Raw genomic sequence first — 16,129 nt, forward strand, 5'->3', positions numbered from 1 at the left:
ACATTAAGATGAATAAAGCAGAAGAATTGAGCTGTCGCTAATCACTGAATCTGGAGGGAGACTCAGACAGGAAGCCATGCTTTTGTGTTGGATCTTGTGTCCCATTAACGTGAAATGCTACTGTTGTTATTTTGAATGAAACACGTTGTTGAAGTTATTTAAAATTTGTATTTATTTTTGGCTTGCTATAGTTAAACTATTGCTAACTGCTGTAATGAAAACAATAAAGCATTACACATTTGTTTTTTTTTTCTATTAGAAGTGGTCGTGTTTTTGGACGCTATCAGAAAATAATTGACATTTCTTGCCAGCTGTAGAAAACATTGACAGATGTTTTTCTTGTTGTTTAACAAGCATTTCCATCATATTGATCTTCGCTAGTATAACATTTACTTTCAAGCTGTGAAAATTAGTCTAAAAAGCTGACACTTAGACTTTAACTATTTTCAGGTAATGGAAATATAGAACTGGTACAGTAGTTGTCTAATAGAGATGTACTCACAACAGCATTAAACATATCAGCAAGTCCTTTAATCTTGGCCTCAAGCCAGAGGCGGAGCGCGGGTCTCAGTACAGAGGGGGCGGAGCATTCTCTACGGGCCCTTATAGTAATTTTACCATTCAAACAATCCCTCATCCTACCATCAAACAACACACTAATGCTCACTTTTATTGAGCCAAGCAAACCTATATGCCTCAGAAAGCAGAATAAAGTCACAAACCAGTTCACAAACTTGTTCTGAAGAACAAATACACATACGCGCGCGCGCACACACACACACACACACACAAATGCAGACAGCTGTCAATCTCAGAGCGTCCGCTGTCCATGGTGCTGAAATCTCAGATTAAAAACTCACTGGCTAAATTTGTACCATCTTTGATACAGTTTAAATATAAAATGAACACAGCTGGTCTAAAATTACACAATCTATTCAGACAGATATAGACACAGCTATCTCTATCTTTTGGAATTCACGTATATTAGAAAAAAAATAGACTCGGCGGTCTCTTATAGTTGAGAGCAACACAAGGCACATTCAAATAGGCAGGTGTTTAAGACCACAGCATTCTGATGAAGATAATATTTTTGAAGGTTTCACTGACTCACCAGTGGCTCCGATGTTAGGTTTTGGGTAGTACCGCTAGCGGCTAGCATAGTGTTTAGCATACTGTTTAACTTCCCTCCAAAGAGTTCAGATCAAGTGCAAAGAAAAAACTCGTTCATGCCGCACAGCCAATCAGCGCTGGCTTACAGCCCTGATGCATTCATGGACAGCCGTAATGTAAGAATTGGCAAATTGGAGCCCACACTTGTATGCATATACCTTCTCACACACACGGCACATTTTATTATAATTTATTTACGAGTAAATGTGAACACATCACATGAAACGGGGCCCTATGACCTTGTGGACCCTGGGGCAACCGCCCCCTTGCCCCCACTCTGGCTCCGCTACAGCTCAAGATGACACTTGAAATTTCCTCAAAGTTGCCTTGAAATTTTAATATATTGAAAGTATCCTTCCTCTGCATGGATAGAAATCTGAGAGGCATATTTAACATAATATCTGTTTAACCAAAGACACAAAGTCCGAGATGCTTCTTACTTCTGGTTTATTATGCCAAAGATGATCTCTCTTCAATGTGCCTCCTTTTTAAAGCTTGCTTTCTTTTCAAGTGGACAGAAACATGAATTAAAGTTAGTTTGCATTCATGTTTTGAATAACTCTTCTGTTTTTGACAGCTGTGGCAGAGCCACTGTGGTCTTCTGCCAAAGCTGCCAGGTAATTTAAATAAACGTCCTTTGAAAAGCGTATTTTAATGGATTCGTGAGAGGCCCTCTGACATGTGGTCACTCTGGATGTATGGCTGCCGGCGGCCGAGCTTCACCTACAAGAAACACATTTGTCTGATGGATTTAGTGATTTTTCCTCCATCTTGAAGCTTTTTTGCTACATTATCCTAATATCACCGTGCGGAGCGGAGCAGACGGGCAGTGCGTCCACCGCTGTGACCTCTGAGCTCCACGCCACGGCGGCATGAGGAACACATCCTCACAGCTCTGCGCCGGGTTGGTGGGATACACTTCAGTTTCAAACGCTGGTCCTGTGTGAGAATATTGAGCAGACGCGCCACCGACGCTGTTATTTTGCACTTGTCTGAAAAGGTTTTCACAAAAGCCCAAGCAGATGGATGTGGTAAATATTCAGGAGCTGCGCTGGCTGTCTCTGCTGGGGAACACACTCATCCTTCATCTCAGCAACAGGAATTCATCTCCTTGTATTTAAATCAGCCGTGACCTCGTCTGGCAAACGACAACAACATGAGTTTAATGTTTTGATTTCACTTGTTAGCACATCACCGGAATCATATTCATAAACGCTTTGATAATGTCCAACAATGCAATATTAAGACCGCTGAAATCTGAGGAACTTAAATGTATTTTTCATGGAATTCGGCTTCACTGTAATATTTTGCAAATCACAGATCAGTAAAAGGGTCGATAATCCTTTTTTTTGTTTGTTTTTATAAAAATCTACAGAATGTACATAGAAAAATAAAAAAGCTTCAGAACCACTAGTTTAAATATTTCAGGTATGATTGGATCTCATTTAGGCTTAAAGAATAACCTAGAAAACAGCTTTCAACCACTTCATCAACATCCATCTCCTCCACTGCTTTATCCAAGCACCGAGACAAAAACAACAAGCCGTCTTCCTCCTCCTCTTCCAGCCTGAACTCAAACCGGTGAACGTCTTGCTGTGAGGCTAACCACTACACCGCTGTGCAGATGATTCCCAGTAACGGGGCCATCTCCAGCGCATCACTCTCCTCTCGCTGCATTATTTCCGATCGCTCCCTCCTCTCTGTAGAAAACATTCCCCGGTCTCCCTCACCCCTCGGTGTGGATCATGTTGTCCATGTTAAAAGGCTCGGTGCTCCTGTGCCATCTTCTCCTGGCCTTTTATTATACTCAAGAGGTTTCTGTGTCATAGATAAGAAGAAACAAAAATCATTTTGCACTGAACGTTTGCCGCTAAATGTGAATCTTTGAATGGATCCTTCATGCAAACAGACTACTGCAGTAAAACGAAGGGCCAAATCCAGATTTGCACATATAAGTACGATAACACAGTATTAGAGGAGCGGGGTCTTTGTGCAGCCTGACAGAGATGTTGAAGTATCATCTTCTGTTCCTCTGACATGAATGAGCAGCGGCTCCAGCCCTCCGCTCACAGCCTCAGTCCGTTTCCTAATATGGATTCAACGCGACTGAAACGACAGCGAGACGCCCTGAGAGGCCGGACCGCTCATTACACATCCAAACATAAAGCGGCGGAAAACTGGCTGGATGCAAAATGCTGGAATATGAGAGAGCGGGAGAGAGAGAGAGAGAGAGAGAGAAAGAGAGAGAGAGAGAGAGAGAGAGAGAGAGAGAGAGAGAGAGAGAGAGAGAGAGAGAGAGAGAGGACAACACAACAGATAATGTTGCTATTCTTAGTAAGCGACCCATTAGCAGGGGAGAAAATATTTCAAGTATAATAACCGGGGGGACGGCATTAAAGGCAGCGGCCATATCAGGACATCTCAGACTGGGATTCAGTTTCACTTTAAACTTCCAGAACACATTGTGGCTTGATTATTTTCGTATCTTGGTTTAAGGGCTGCTTTTCAACAGTGGTCTGTCTGTTAAAATATTTGAACGGATACAGAGGAGTTTTATTTTATTCTGGGGAAATCTTTTAATGGGACTGAAAATGCCATCATCTCCCACTATTAAGACGGCACAAGGGACCGAATGGAAAGCTACCAAAAACATAACTTTATAAACAAATGGACCAAAGCAACGGATCATCCTGACAGGATTTAACAACCATAGAAGGGAAAGTTATCCCCGAGCAGCCCGTCTGCTTCTTTGATCAGGGAGGTGAGCTGGCTGCAGGGACTCCACCCACACAGGAAGCAGGCTGGGTCAGGTGGAGGGAGAGCGGAGTGGGAGGCCGCCATCTGGACAAAGGCAGCAGACTGGGCTGGTGAGAAATTATGTTGCTTGTTTTATCGTCTCTCTGGGTGGAGTTTGCATGTTTAGCCTGTGCATTCATGAGATTTCTCCAGGCTGAGATTGAGTGAAGTTGTGAGTGTCTGTAAAAAACCGCAGATCCGTCCAGAGTGTAGAATGCTGGGATCAAAAAGACACATTCAATCACAGCGGTATCGCAAGTATTGACACTCTGGTATTGATCTGCACATCACTGCCAGACAAATATGAGTCCTGCTGATGGAAAGCGGGCCGCGACAGGAAAGGAATAGAAATCATAGGTGTCCTGACAGGAACTCAGTCAGGTGACGCCTCCTTGTGAGCGTTTATGAGACAAACCTGTGAGTCTCTCGTTCAGAATGGAAGCCCAGTGACGCAAAACACCTCGACCCAGTCACAACTACACAAAACCCGTCAAATCCATGTTCAAAAATCCAGTTCAGGCGTGCCCGCTCTCACTCACCAACATGCACTATTCTTTGTACATCATAAGGCTTGTTAAACTTTTAAACTTGCATTTTATTCTATGATCATAACCCATTTTTTATTGATACGTTCATTTTGAAAAAATGTGTCTTCAAATACAAATAGGCATTCGTTTTTACCCTCTAATCCAGAGCTTGATTGGTCTGCAGGCCTCATGATGCTGTAACTAACCAGCCTGCACCAGGTCAATGGGAAAATATTGATCCTACTTAGTTCATGAGGCATGTAATCCAGGACATTCACTGAGTTATGAGTTGTTGGTTAGTTAGTGGGGAACTGTGTTCTACTAATACAATTTCAATTATCATCAGACGACGACGCAGAAACTCAAGATAACCATGTGTTTCACTGCTTTTCATAAAGACATTTACTGATATAAGTGGAATTACATTTGACTTGTGGCTCAGCCCTCATTTTTCACGTGTCGCATTTCAAAATCAGATCATTTCACTGAATAGAATCTCCTGTACCAGTGTGGTCTGGGAAAAACAAAGTGTTTCAGCAGCATACTGTGCGACTGTAGGAACCAGTGGTGTACATAACTGGACTTCAGTCACTCCTGTTTGCTGTGAATCTTGAGAAGTTTTGCTCACGCCGTGTTTTCAGTCGCTCGGCTGTGATGAAAAGACACATTGCATGCAAAAATCATTGACGCCATTAAAAATTCAAGCGAGTTTGGGCTCAGATGTCGGCGTCCTTAATTCACTGAGGAGAGACGTTTTCTCTCTTTCCATCTGCGACCGCCTCAACATCCCGACTTGACACAGAAGCGAAGGATCTCTTATCCCCGCAACTTTCAAACCTCTGGAAATGTGTTCTCAGAATCAAGAAATGTTACTTTGTGTTTATTTCTATCATCCTGCTTTGTTCAAATCGAGCTCCACTGTTTTCACGTCATTGAACAATCAAAGCGGTCCCACTTATTTCACTTGAGTTTATTTGTAACAAATGAAACTTGTGTCGATAAAGAACAGAAATCCATACAGACCTGTTTTTTCGGTTTTCAACACGCTCCGAGAACCAATGTAAGAAAATAAAAAGCACTTGTTGACTCGGAGCAGAAAACAAACCCAAAACAAACAAACAAAAAAAAAAAAAAAAAAAAAAGAAAAGAAAAAAAGTTTACATGTACAGACCAACTGGAGGTAACTGATCCAAATAACACACCATATTTTCATTTTTGTACAATTTATAAACTCCAGTTTTATCCATCTACATGATACATTGGGGGTAAAATAGAAACACTTTTTTGTGAAACTTTTCTTTTGTGGTACAACAAATCCACAAGGTGTAATATTGCACACACTGCTGTGCCATTAAACTGTGACTTCAGGTGCATCCTTTAATTATATCACTCTGTATAGCTGATAAAACTTCTATTCACTCTTTACCTTCAGCTTTTATTCCTTTATCGACGTATTCTCGTATTTATTTATCTATTTAATAATGCATTTCAATTACTCTCTGTGTTCTGTGTTATTTACATATACACAACCGTGTGAGCGCTGCAGGGTCCATCGTTACTGAGTTCAAGTAAGACTCCTTTTTGGGGGCGGGGCTATTGGAGATAATAGGATACTAGTATTAGTGCATAGTACAAAGAGAGAAAGTGCAAGTCTTCCCATAACAGGTGTGACCAAAGGGGCATCTCAAAAGTGGTACCATGCATACAAAAAAAAAGAAAAAGAACGACAACGGGGTCACTGCAAGATGGTGGAAAACCGTCAACGATCCCTTCTATGATCCGCGTTAATGGAGATAGATATTTATATATATATATAAAAAATAAAAGATTACGCAGGTTGTGTGTCGTCGGAGACATAGCACCTGAACTTTTTAACTCAGCCTCGAAGAAAACAGACATGAATGCAGACGCAGATGAGCGGTTTGACTTTTCCATGGCGGACTTGAGGTGGGATTCAGAGACGCTGCCGTTCAGACTCGGGCAGGTTCCCACGTGGCTGAGCGACCCCGGGCCACTTGGCAGTCTGCACTCAGGCCGGGAGTGTTCCTGGAACTTCATGTCAGGCGAACCGAAGTCTCCAAGAGAAGAGTATATACACACACAAAGCTTGTGCACGTGTCCTATGACGTGAAACTTCTGCTGTTGAAAATAATCAGACCGTACTGCTAATCACCTACTCTGAAGCCACACTTCTGTCCGTCTTATGCAAGATAACACGTTTTTTTTCTTCCTTTTTTCTTTTGTTATTAAAAGGGAAATGATAATACAGTCACTGGGTTTAAGATGATGAGTACAACTATTCAGCCGACATAATAGAGCCTTCCGTTTGGAACTTCACAGCCGAAAAACCAAACGCACGAGATAATTTTCACACACTGGAACGTAACAAAATCATATACACAGACATTCAGTTCACACACACGCACACACACACACACGTACGAGCATACATACATAAAGTACACAAAAAACCCTTTAAAGTAACGTTATCAAAATAGGCGTGTAATATAAGGCACTAGAAATCTAAAATCAAAATACTTATTAGATGCTGTTTGAAATATGAGTTTGATCATTCGTTGGTTGCCGTGACGACATCATCTACCGGAGCTGGGACATAACGACAGGTCTACATCCGAGGGGGGCGGAGGTTCCTCCTCCGTCCTGGACATCAAACACGTGGCGGGAACCGTATCGAGGGTAACATCCGTGTGTCTGGAAATGATGCACCATCATCATCACCATCTTCATCCTCATCATCATGGCATATAACTGCAGTTAGTGACTTGACACAAAAATATATAATACATCTACTTATTGCACACTGAATCAGACAGAGAGAAAAGTCGAAGGTGAGCATTCCAGTGAGAAATTTGTCCCGTACTTGACCCTTCCTGCACATCCCCACCCCGCCTTTTTTTTTTTCTTCTACATCCCTTTCTTTCTCCCTGGTTGAGGAAATCTTTGTGAAGCTTATTTGGACACATAAATACTTCTTTTTTTTTGTTTGTTTTTCCTTCGTCGTCTTCTGCTTTCTGTGCATATTCTCTGCACATGTGTTTCTGTCTGGCTTTTCTTCGACATACACGACAAACAACTCGGTGGCGTTACTCTGTCCGGGGACTTCCTGGTTGCAGCGGGGTTCGTGTCGGACCCCGTCGGGCCCCCGGGAACCGGAGCTGGGAATTCCTCAGGTGACATAGTGATGACGTCGAGAGTCCGGTGTGTGTGTGTGTGTGTATGTGTGTGTGCATGCGAAACATGTGAGTGTTGCTTTTCTTTTTGAAAGAGAGTGTGAGAGTGACACTCGACGGTGGCGTTTTTCATAGAATTGTGAACATTTTCCACAAGAGATTTGATTGTACAATTTCAAACATTACAGTATCACTTAAAAATGGCTACAGCTCATTGGAATACACAGAAAAAATAAAATAAAATACAGATTTGCTTTTGTATGGTCAGTGGGGACAGAGTCAAAAAACAGAACGTGCCATAAGGAATACCCAGGTTTTTTCTTTTTTTTTTTTTAAAAAAACATAATACATATTTTTTTTTTCTAAAAAACTAAATTAATGTCTTAATTTGTGGTACGCATCTTAAACCGCTCTTAAACTTCCCTTATCTTAAATCGTGAAGCATAAGGTTGAACTGGTGGTGTTTATTACTATATGGTAGAAATATCTTCTTTTTCATTCACGGGAAACGAGAGTCTGTTTCCAAAAAACAAAACAGAAAAAAAAAAAAAAAAGAAAAAGAAAGAAAAAAACCCCACTTCTTGGTGTCCTTTTTTTGGATGTTTTTTCTTTGTCATTTTAATACTATGTGCTCTGTGTTTTCAGTCTCCTGTTGGCAATTCTCTGGTGCTCAAAAGTCCCAGTTCTTTCTTCCATTGAGATGGATTTTATAGACTCCTTCTATACAGTCCTCGTGATTAAAAAAAAAAAAAAAAAAAAAAAGAAAAAATTATTTCCTGTGACAGAAAAATACTGTAGCTGGGTCCTGTGTTTAGGTTGGTGATGCTACACTGGTGGTGGATGAGGTGAGAGTTCCACACCCAAACAACGCAGAGCAATCTGGGCGCTCACAGAAGCACTGGAACCAATAAAAATCTGTATTCGATCAAGTATTCTGATTGGAGCAGTGGTTGAAGTTGCTTCTTCAGACTGACCAATGGGTGTGTTTGGGCTGAGGGTGGAAGGAAACACCCTTGTCAAGCAGGTTGCTATGGCTCAGTTAGAGGTGCTGTTTCTGGGTACGGGGGAAAAGCCGGATGGTCCCCCTTCACTCTGCATGTGGCGGCAAAAAAAAAATCTTCAGATGCACATCGGAGCCACGTGCATTTACTCAGGTGGTGTGTTACCTAGATAAGTGCACTCAGTTGGGATGTGGCATGAGAGACGGCCACTGGCTTTATGTTGCATAGTGATCAAAGCTTCCCAGGTACTCCAGACTGGCTCGGTAGCAGAACTGGTACTGGTCCTGTGAGGGGGCGGAGAGCAGGGGGGTCAGAGACAAGACGCAGACAGGCTGACGCTCAACCAGGTGTCAACGGAGGAAACGGTTACCTCTGTCTGAACGGTGGCAGGTCTCTGGGTGCGCAGCATCTTGACCGTCTGGAAGATGTCCACCACGCCCTCGTACCGCATCCTCTCCAGGACTATACTGAGGGTGATGAACACGCCAGTCCTGCCAACTCCAGCACTGAGGACAGACGACCATGCAGTTCATCAGACATCAGAACATGGAGCAATCTGTAAAACACTGAGCAATTTGTGAGGGGACGTACCTGCAGTGCACAGTAATCGGACCGTCCTGGCCAAATTGTTCTTTAGTTTTGTGCACCTGACCAATGAAATCGATGAATCCTTCCCCTGACTTTGGCACTCCTTGTTCCGGCCAATCGGTGAACTGGAACTGACGGACTGTCCGCGATTGGCCGTCCTGAAAGTAAGAAAGACGAAAGAAGTTTGTATTGTTTTAGGATCTAGAACTGGATTTTTTTTCTCTCACACACGACCCGGAGACTCACCCTGGCGTCGGTGACCTTGAACTCCCGGAGGATGTACTGGGGCATGTTGTACTCCGCCATGGGATCCACCACGAAGTACTGGTACCTGGCTGAGCGCTCCGCCGGCCAGTACTGGTGACATTTCTCCTGCGGAGGACGGGAAAAAGGAGGGTTTTCTTCAAGCGTTCTTTGTCAAATTTAAAAGATTCCCTGTGCGAGGGGAACAATTTCTGGCTACTTCATCCTGAGAACGTCTCTGTAACTCGTGAAGTTTATTATTCATTTGAAGACAGAAGAAATACAACGTTCATGAAATATAACTCAGATGGCTCAGTGAGTCCTCCAGCCCTTCATGATGCATCACGTTTAATCCAATATTTCATTTTTGATGGATTCTTATTTAAAGACAAATGATTATCCATAAAACAGACATGCTTTTAGTTTCGCACATCAAGAAGCAAGAGGCTGCTTTTATTCACAGCTTAACTCCTCTCCTGATTTAAACTACAGCTAAGAGAAGGACGCAAAGTTATTGTCTAAAGTGCAACTCATTTTATTCTAGTACACTTTATTTTTCTAAAAAAAACTATCTGAAATGATTGTGCTTTGTGTGAGAGAGAATATTATCGTAAATACGCAGATGAAATGAATACATAATTAAGAGCGCATCACTTTGAATTGACGTACACAGACATGGTTGTGAAAACCTCAAAGCAATTATTTAGCTCTGGTTTCAAAGAGTTCCATCGATTCTTCGGCAAGATTTTTCTTCACCGTCTTTTCCTCTGCTTTCACATTTTCTCTGTGTGTTTTGGCACACAGTCAAGTTTGCAGATATCAATACAGATACTTAAACTAGAGGTTGTCAGCTTTGATCTCTGAAATTAGAGGATCAGCAAGTCCAAATGCCAGAACTATTAAGAGATTTACCTCCCTGTGGGGCAAATCCATACACAGATGTATGACCTGCATCAAGTGTGCAAGAAGTGGATTTTCTACACATCCCTGCTCTCGGTGAGTTTTGAGCAGATTAAATCTGCCTCAGAGTGATAAATACTGAGCAGCACAGCAAAGGAAACCATGATCAAGCACTGTGACTTTAAATATGCTTTCTCCCATCAGTTTGTGTATATATGTCAGAAGTGGCAAGCGACAGAAATATTTGCTCTTCATAACTTCTCAGGAATATGTAATTTTATTATTAACATTTCAGAATTTTTTTTTTTACTTTTTCTGTTGTTACTACATCGGAAGACTAATATCTGAACCTTTAACTCCTTACATCATTAAAATGCTTTTCTATTAATAATCTGTTTCTATGAGCATGCTTCACAGTCAGAGTGAACGTTAACTTTTATTTATACAAGTGCAGAAGATAATAAAATTGAGGAAACTCATCAGAGTTTATATTAAGCCCAAACAGATTATGACTTGTTTGTTTGATTTATAAAATAATTCTGATTCTGATGTAAAACCATGAGAGAATCTGAATCACGACTAACGCTTCCACACAGATAAACAATATTGGAACTGAATCAGTCATAATATATGGACTGAATGTGAGCCGAGAACCACTCACCACCACCATTAAATATCAATTCTGCATCAATAATGTTTCATTTTGACAGAAGTACCTGAACATAATTCAGTATTCAGCATCTCTACCTCGACTTCAGTGAACTACTTGAGTACTCTTGAGCAAAGCGATCACTCTCACCCGTCCCATTTCTCTCAGTTTGGTGAGCATGACAACGATGGTGGAGTTGTGCTCCCACAGCATCCTCCAGTAATCCTCTGTGGTCTCCGCCAGCGGGCCTTGGGTTGCTATATAGGCCTTCTGCTGCCTACACACACGCACACACACACACATACACACACACACACACACACACACACACACACACACACACACACACACACACAAGTGTTCATATTTATTACATTCCCAGTTGGATGACATTCAGCATTCCAGATAAAAATCTGACGCCTTGTTAGCGTTCCCCTGACCTGTATCCATCGATGAAGCTGGCGTTGATGTAGTCCGACCCCTCCACTCCCCTGATTGGCTGTAGACACACGCGCGTCGTCTCGTACGGCATGATATTCACCAGCCGGTTCTTGAACTTGTTGCATGGCAGATTGGCACTCACGAACCGCGATGTGTGGGCCTTGGCACTGGCCAGACGCTGCAAGGAAAAAAAAAAAAAAAAAAAAGGAAATCAATATTTTTTTTTGTATTATTCAAGCTGACCGACAAAGAATACTTTCAGGATCGCAAGAATCAGACCAGAGAACATAAAACAGAGGGAGTTAAAGTTTAAATATTTTATATTTTTCTGGTGTTTTTGGTATTTTGTCAGCTGGATATGTAAAAGAAAAGCATATTTGAGGTTTTATGTAGCAAATCCCATCTAATTGATAGCTCTGAACGTCTGTCTTAAGAACCCTCTTTGCAGCTAAGAGACGGTTTGTGTTTGTGTGTTCGGGACACACTGAAATCAATGACACTTTGTTCTGTGTCTTTCCTCGGTGACGCCCGCCGCAGCCGACCGCAGGGTTTCTCTGGTCGTGTCGCTCGCGAGCTCGACATGAGTGTTCCTCCACATGAAAGGCCGCTGCACGGGCTGTTCTGAGGGTGAAAGTATGACTTGAATTTACTCGGGTAACGCTGCACTTTTCCAAAAAAAGGTTCAAATGGCTCATTTACAGACACAATAGCCGTCTGTCTGCTCCGCTCTCCGTGGACTAACAGTTTTGACATTTATGCAGCACCAGTACCTGCTTCATATTCAAAAGGGAAACTAAATTCTTGCTTTACTCTTAAACCTTCCGAATTTGCATTAAAATTACCCATAGTTCTCCATGATAGAAAAAAAAAAAACATTAAGACAGATTCAAGGGCATAATTTCAATGTTTTTCGCACAAGGCCTGGTTTTCCTCTGGTAGACTGGACAAGGAAAATTAGAAAATCAGCTTGACTCGGCAGGCCTGAGGATATTTAGTCAGACATCTTCAATTGGATAAACAAAGCAGGGGCAAGGTTGGGGGGTGAGAGCGGCGGTAGGGAACAGACGAGGGAATATAAAATGAAATAAAAGGAGGAAAGAGAAAATCAAGAGTCGGGGGGCCAGAAAACCACAAGGCCCCACACTGTCTCAACACACATGTGGGAACCAAAGAGGAAAAAAAAAAAAAAAGAAAATCCTGGAACACACACACACATACACACACTCGTATCGATACAGGCAGACAGGCAGACGTGAGCACACGCTGTACACTCTGTCTCACATTCGACCATTGGATGACACGGCCGAAAACGAAAAACGCAGAGCGGCCGAGGAGAGGCGGGACGAGAAACCGCAGACTCGGCGGGGAAACAATGGGGGCTCGTGAACCGTCGGCAGCTACCGGAGCTCGCTGGGAGAAACGGCGCGACCTTATTTTCTTACAGACGGACCGAGCTGGAAAATCCCACCGACCACAAGTTCACCAGTTCACCTCAGCATCGCAGGCTCACTTTCCAGCGTCAACAATAGTAATTCTTCGTGTCATTTGGTTTGAATTCGACTTTGGTCTTATCAGTGAAGTCTGGTGAACACAAAACTTCTCGTGGCTTTTGACGGATGCCAATATTTTCACCATCTGTTAAGCTTGGATAAAACCGAGCCCTGCTGGCAGGCGCTCTGAACTCCACCGGCAAACTCTGCATGAAAGGAAACAAAAACACGATGTATTAACAGGGTGTTGGATTACCGAATGCCGCCAGACAATCTTCCCTCCTTGCCTCTCTCCCACACAAGCTTTGACTCTTGTGATTTTATTTGAGGGATCTGACGCCGCTCATCCATGAGAAATTCCATCCTTCTGTTTTGTTGGTTTGATGAAGGTGGAAAAGTGTTGTTTTCAGACGCCGCGCCGCAACGTCCCCTCAGCGTTCAAGCGAGATGAAATATGGCGACTCGGACAACCCCGGCATATGCTTTACATCACTATAAGGCTGCGCAAACAGTTCGCAGAGCGCTGGGCTCATTGTCATTCAGCGGAGACCGCCGCTATTAGGAGAGGAATGCCGGGGCAGAGGATGGGGGAGATTGCTTAGTGTCGTTTGGTGTTTGCTTTGCCCCCCCGAGCATCGGAGCAGACTTAAACCTTTCCAGGAAAAAAAATGTTGAGCCACCTGCGTTCAGGGCGTACCTGCCTGGCTGAGAGTGATTCAGGTCTCACCCACACGAAGCAGACGGGTCTTCGGGGAACTCATTTATCAGGAAGCGAATATCACAGCACACGAAATAAACACAATCGAGATAAAAAAACAAATAAATAAATAAAAAAACTAAACCAAGAAAGCAGCCAGTCGGCCAACCAACCAAACCAATAATCCCATGTTATTCGTTTGTGTATTTCTGTGGACTTTTTTCCCTGAAATGTTAGAATAATATGCAGCGCCTGAACTCACATTATGTGGTCATTCAGTATATGACCATCAGAGTTTCCAAACTACGATGCATTGGAAAACCTTAACCAGATCTGGCTTACCTTAGTAAAAATCCAATAATCCCCTTCAAATCCCACCATCCATCCTGATAGTATGACGCTCTCAGAAGGACGCAGTCACAGTCGGGTCAGGACTTCCTGAAATGTTTATTTTGTGCGTCCATGGAGGGACAGCGCTCTCCGGCAGCTTCGATACAGCGAACGTGAAAACTCAGCTGCATTTCTTCACTCAGGTGTTGATGAATCAATCTTTAATGTTTAGTAAACACAGATGAGATATGAAGTTTTTTTTACTTTACTTGAAAATCTATTTTTCTTAAAACTTTCCTCTTGTCTTTTTTACAAAAATATCTCTATTTCCTCCACCTTTCTTTGTCAGATCTTGTAACTGACTCATTGCGTGTTTCACCTTCTACAGCCTCTATATCTGACATGAGAGATGAGGCAGCAAGGGAGCAAAGAGTAAAAGGATTAGTGCCAAGTGTAAACACCAGCAGTAGCTTTCAAGTATTAATAGTTCTGTATTGATCACTTATAAAAACCCTGAAAAACAGACTTGACTATTTAAATTTATTTTACAGCTTTTAGTTGTTGTTTATTGTTTTCACAATGATTTATTCCAATTTGTAAAAGGTTTTAAATAAAAGTCTAACAGGAGTGATGCACATAAAGTCTGTCAGGACGGGCCATTGTCTTTTTAAACTAGAAAAATATATTTTATTAGCCACTTGAATGTAGCTAAACTAATGATCAAGCTGAATTATGTTTTAATAATATATTTAACCCTTTATTGACAACCAGCAAAGCTGATTTTCATCTGGTCAGTGAATCTGATTGACAAGTTCAATATGAAAACATCATAGTAAACTGAGAAACTGGACTTGAGAAAAACATTTTCTATGTTTCAATATATTCTCAATGTAAATGGCAAATAGATTCCACTATATAGCACCTTTTCACCACTTGAGCAGCACTGTTAATCACATTTTCCCACACACACACACACACACACACACACACACACACACACACACACACACACACACACACACACACACACACACACACACGGCGCTCAGTTCATCCACTGACAGCAGTCTGGGGTTCAGTGTCTTGCTCAAGGGCAAGGGCATAAAATCACTTTTACTTTTTGCTTTAGTACTTGAGTGTCTTTCAGAACTTGCTTGAGAAAAAGAGTTTTTTTTTCTCCATAGATACCTGGAACTGTACTTCAGAAAACTACTTTTACCATCACTGATGAAATGAATTAACCTTTAAATGTCTATGAATGAAAACAATGATGAATAAGTGAGTCTAGTGTGATTTCTTTTTTTTTTTAATGTGGTGAGTTTGGAATAAAATTCAATATAAATGTTCACGGGAGGTGCTAGATCAGAAACTCAATAGAAGAATGTGTAGCTGGAGGAATCCTCTGTCTGTGGTAAATACTTCTGATCAACCACTGGCCATTTAGAAATCATCTCTGAAATGTTCTCTTTCTTTTTTTTAATGTAATGAATATAGAGAACTTGAAGCTCATGCTTGACCTTCGTTGTGGCGAGGGCGCTGAAAAACATCTCTCTCTGACAGAGACCGCTGGAGTGTCACGTTATCCTCATTAATAGGTTTTTGCGCGTCGTCCTAAATCAGCCTGATGGACTCATTTCCCGGGGCGCGGTGGAACAGTGGACAACCCTCACCTTGAACTCCAGCTCCATGCCGGTGACGTTCTCCCCGGGCTCGATCTGCGTGAGCCTCTGGATGTAGGAGTACAGGTTGCGGGCGGGGACCTCCGTGTTCCCGCAGGTCACCGCCTCCAGCAGCGCGTCGTGGATGAAGATGTACTGGTCCTCCGTCTGGACCATGTAGTTCCTCTGGGAGCGCATTAACGTGACGTGGCCGTAGATGTCGATGGTCTTCTCGTGCTTGATCCGCTCCGTCATGGCGTCGATGACGATGAAGCAGCCGGTGCGGCCCACTCCAGCACTGAGCCAGAACGGCAGAGGGGGAAAAAATGATGGCGAGGTGAGGGGAGGGAGGGGGGGCGGACAGATGGTGATGTGATGTTTGTCACATAACTTGGAATATGAACAATAATTTTCCTGAGCGTGTGCCGTGTCTTAACACCTGGTGCAA

The 16,129-nt window shown here is 42.6% G+C and overlaps 1 protein-coding gene across 16 annotated transcripts in view; it reads right to left on the minus strand.

The window, feature by feature from the left end:
• Window positions 1–7,770: 7,770 nt before the first annotated feature.
• The window catches only part of ptprdb (protein tyrosine phosphatase receptor type Db), a 148,687-nt gene continuing 140,328 nt past the window's right edge, over window positions 7,771–16,129 (minus strand). For all 16 annotated transcript variants that reach the window (XM_030093146.1, XM_030093145.1, XM_030093136.1 and 13 more), the window contains 7 exons: window positions 15,694–15,979; window positions 11,506–11,684; window positions 11,216–11,342; window positions 9,520–9,645; window positions 9,277–9,431; window positions 9,056–9,191; window positions 7,771–8,969 (listed from right to left, as the gene is read on the minus strand). In XM_030093146.1, the coding sequence (XP_029949006.1) occupies window positions 8,901–8,969; window positions 9,056–9,191; window positions 9,277–9,431; window positions 9,520–9,645; window positions 11,216–11,342; window positions 11,506–11,684; window positions 15,694–15,979 (1,078 nt within the window). In that variant the 3' untranslated portion in view covers window positions 7,771–8,900. The remainder of the gene's footprint in view (window positions 8,970–9,055; window positions 9,192–9,276; window positions 9,432–9,519; window positions 9,646–11,215; window positions 11,343–11,505; window positions 11,685–15,693; window positions 15,980–16,129) is intronic.

This window comes from Salarias fasciatus, chromosome 6, assembly GCF_902148845.1.
Source record: "Salarias fasciatus chromosome 6, fSalaFa1.1, whole genome shotgun sequence".
Taxonomy (NCBI): domain Eukaryota; kingdom Metazoa; phylum Chordata; class Actinopteri; order Blenniiformes; family Blenniidae; genus Salarias; species Salarias fasciatus.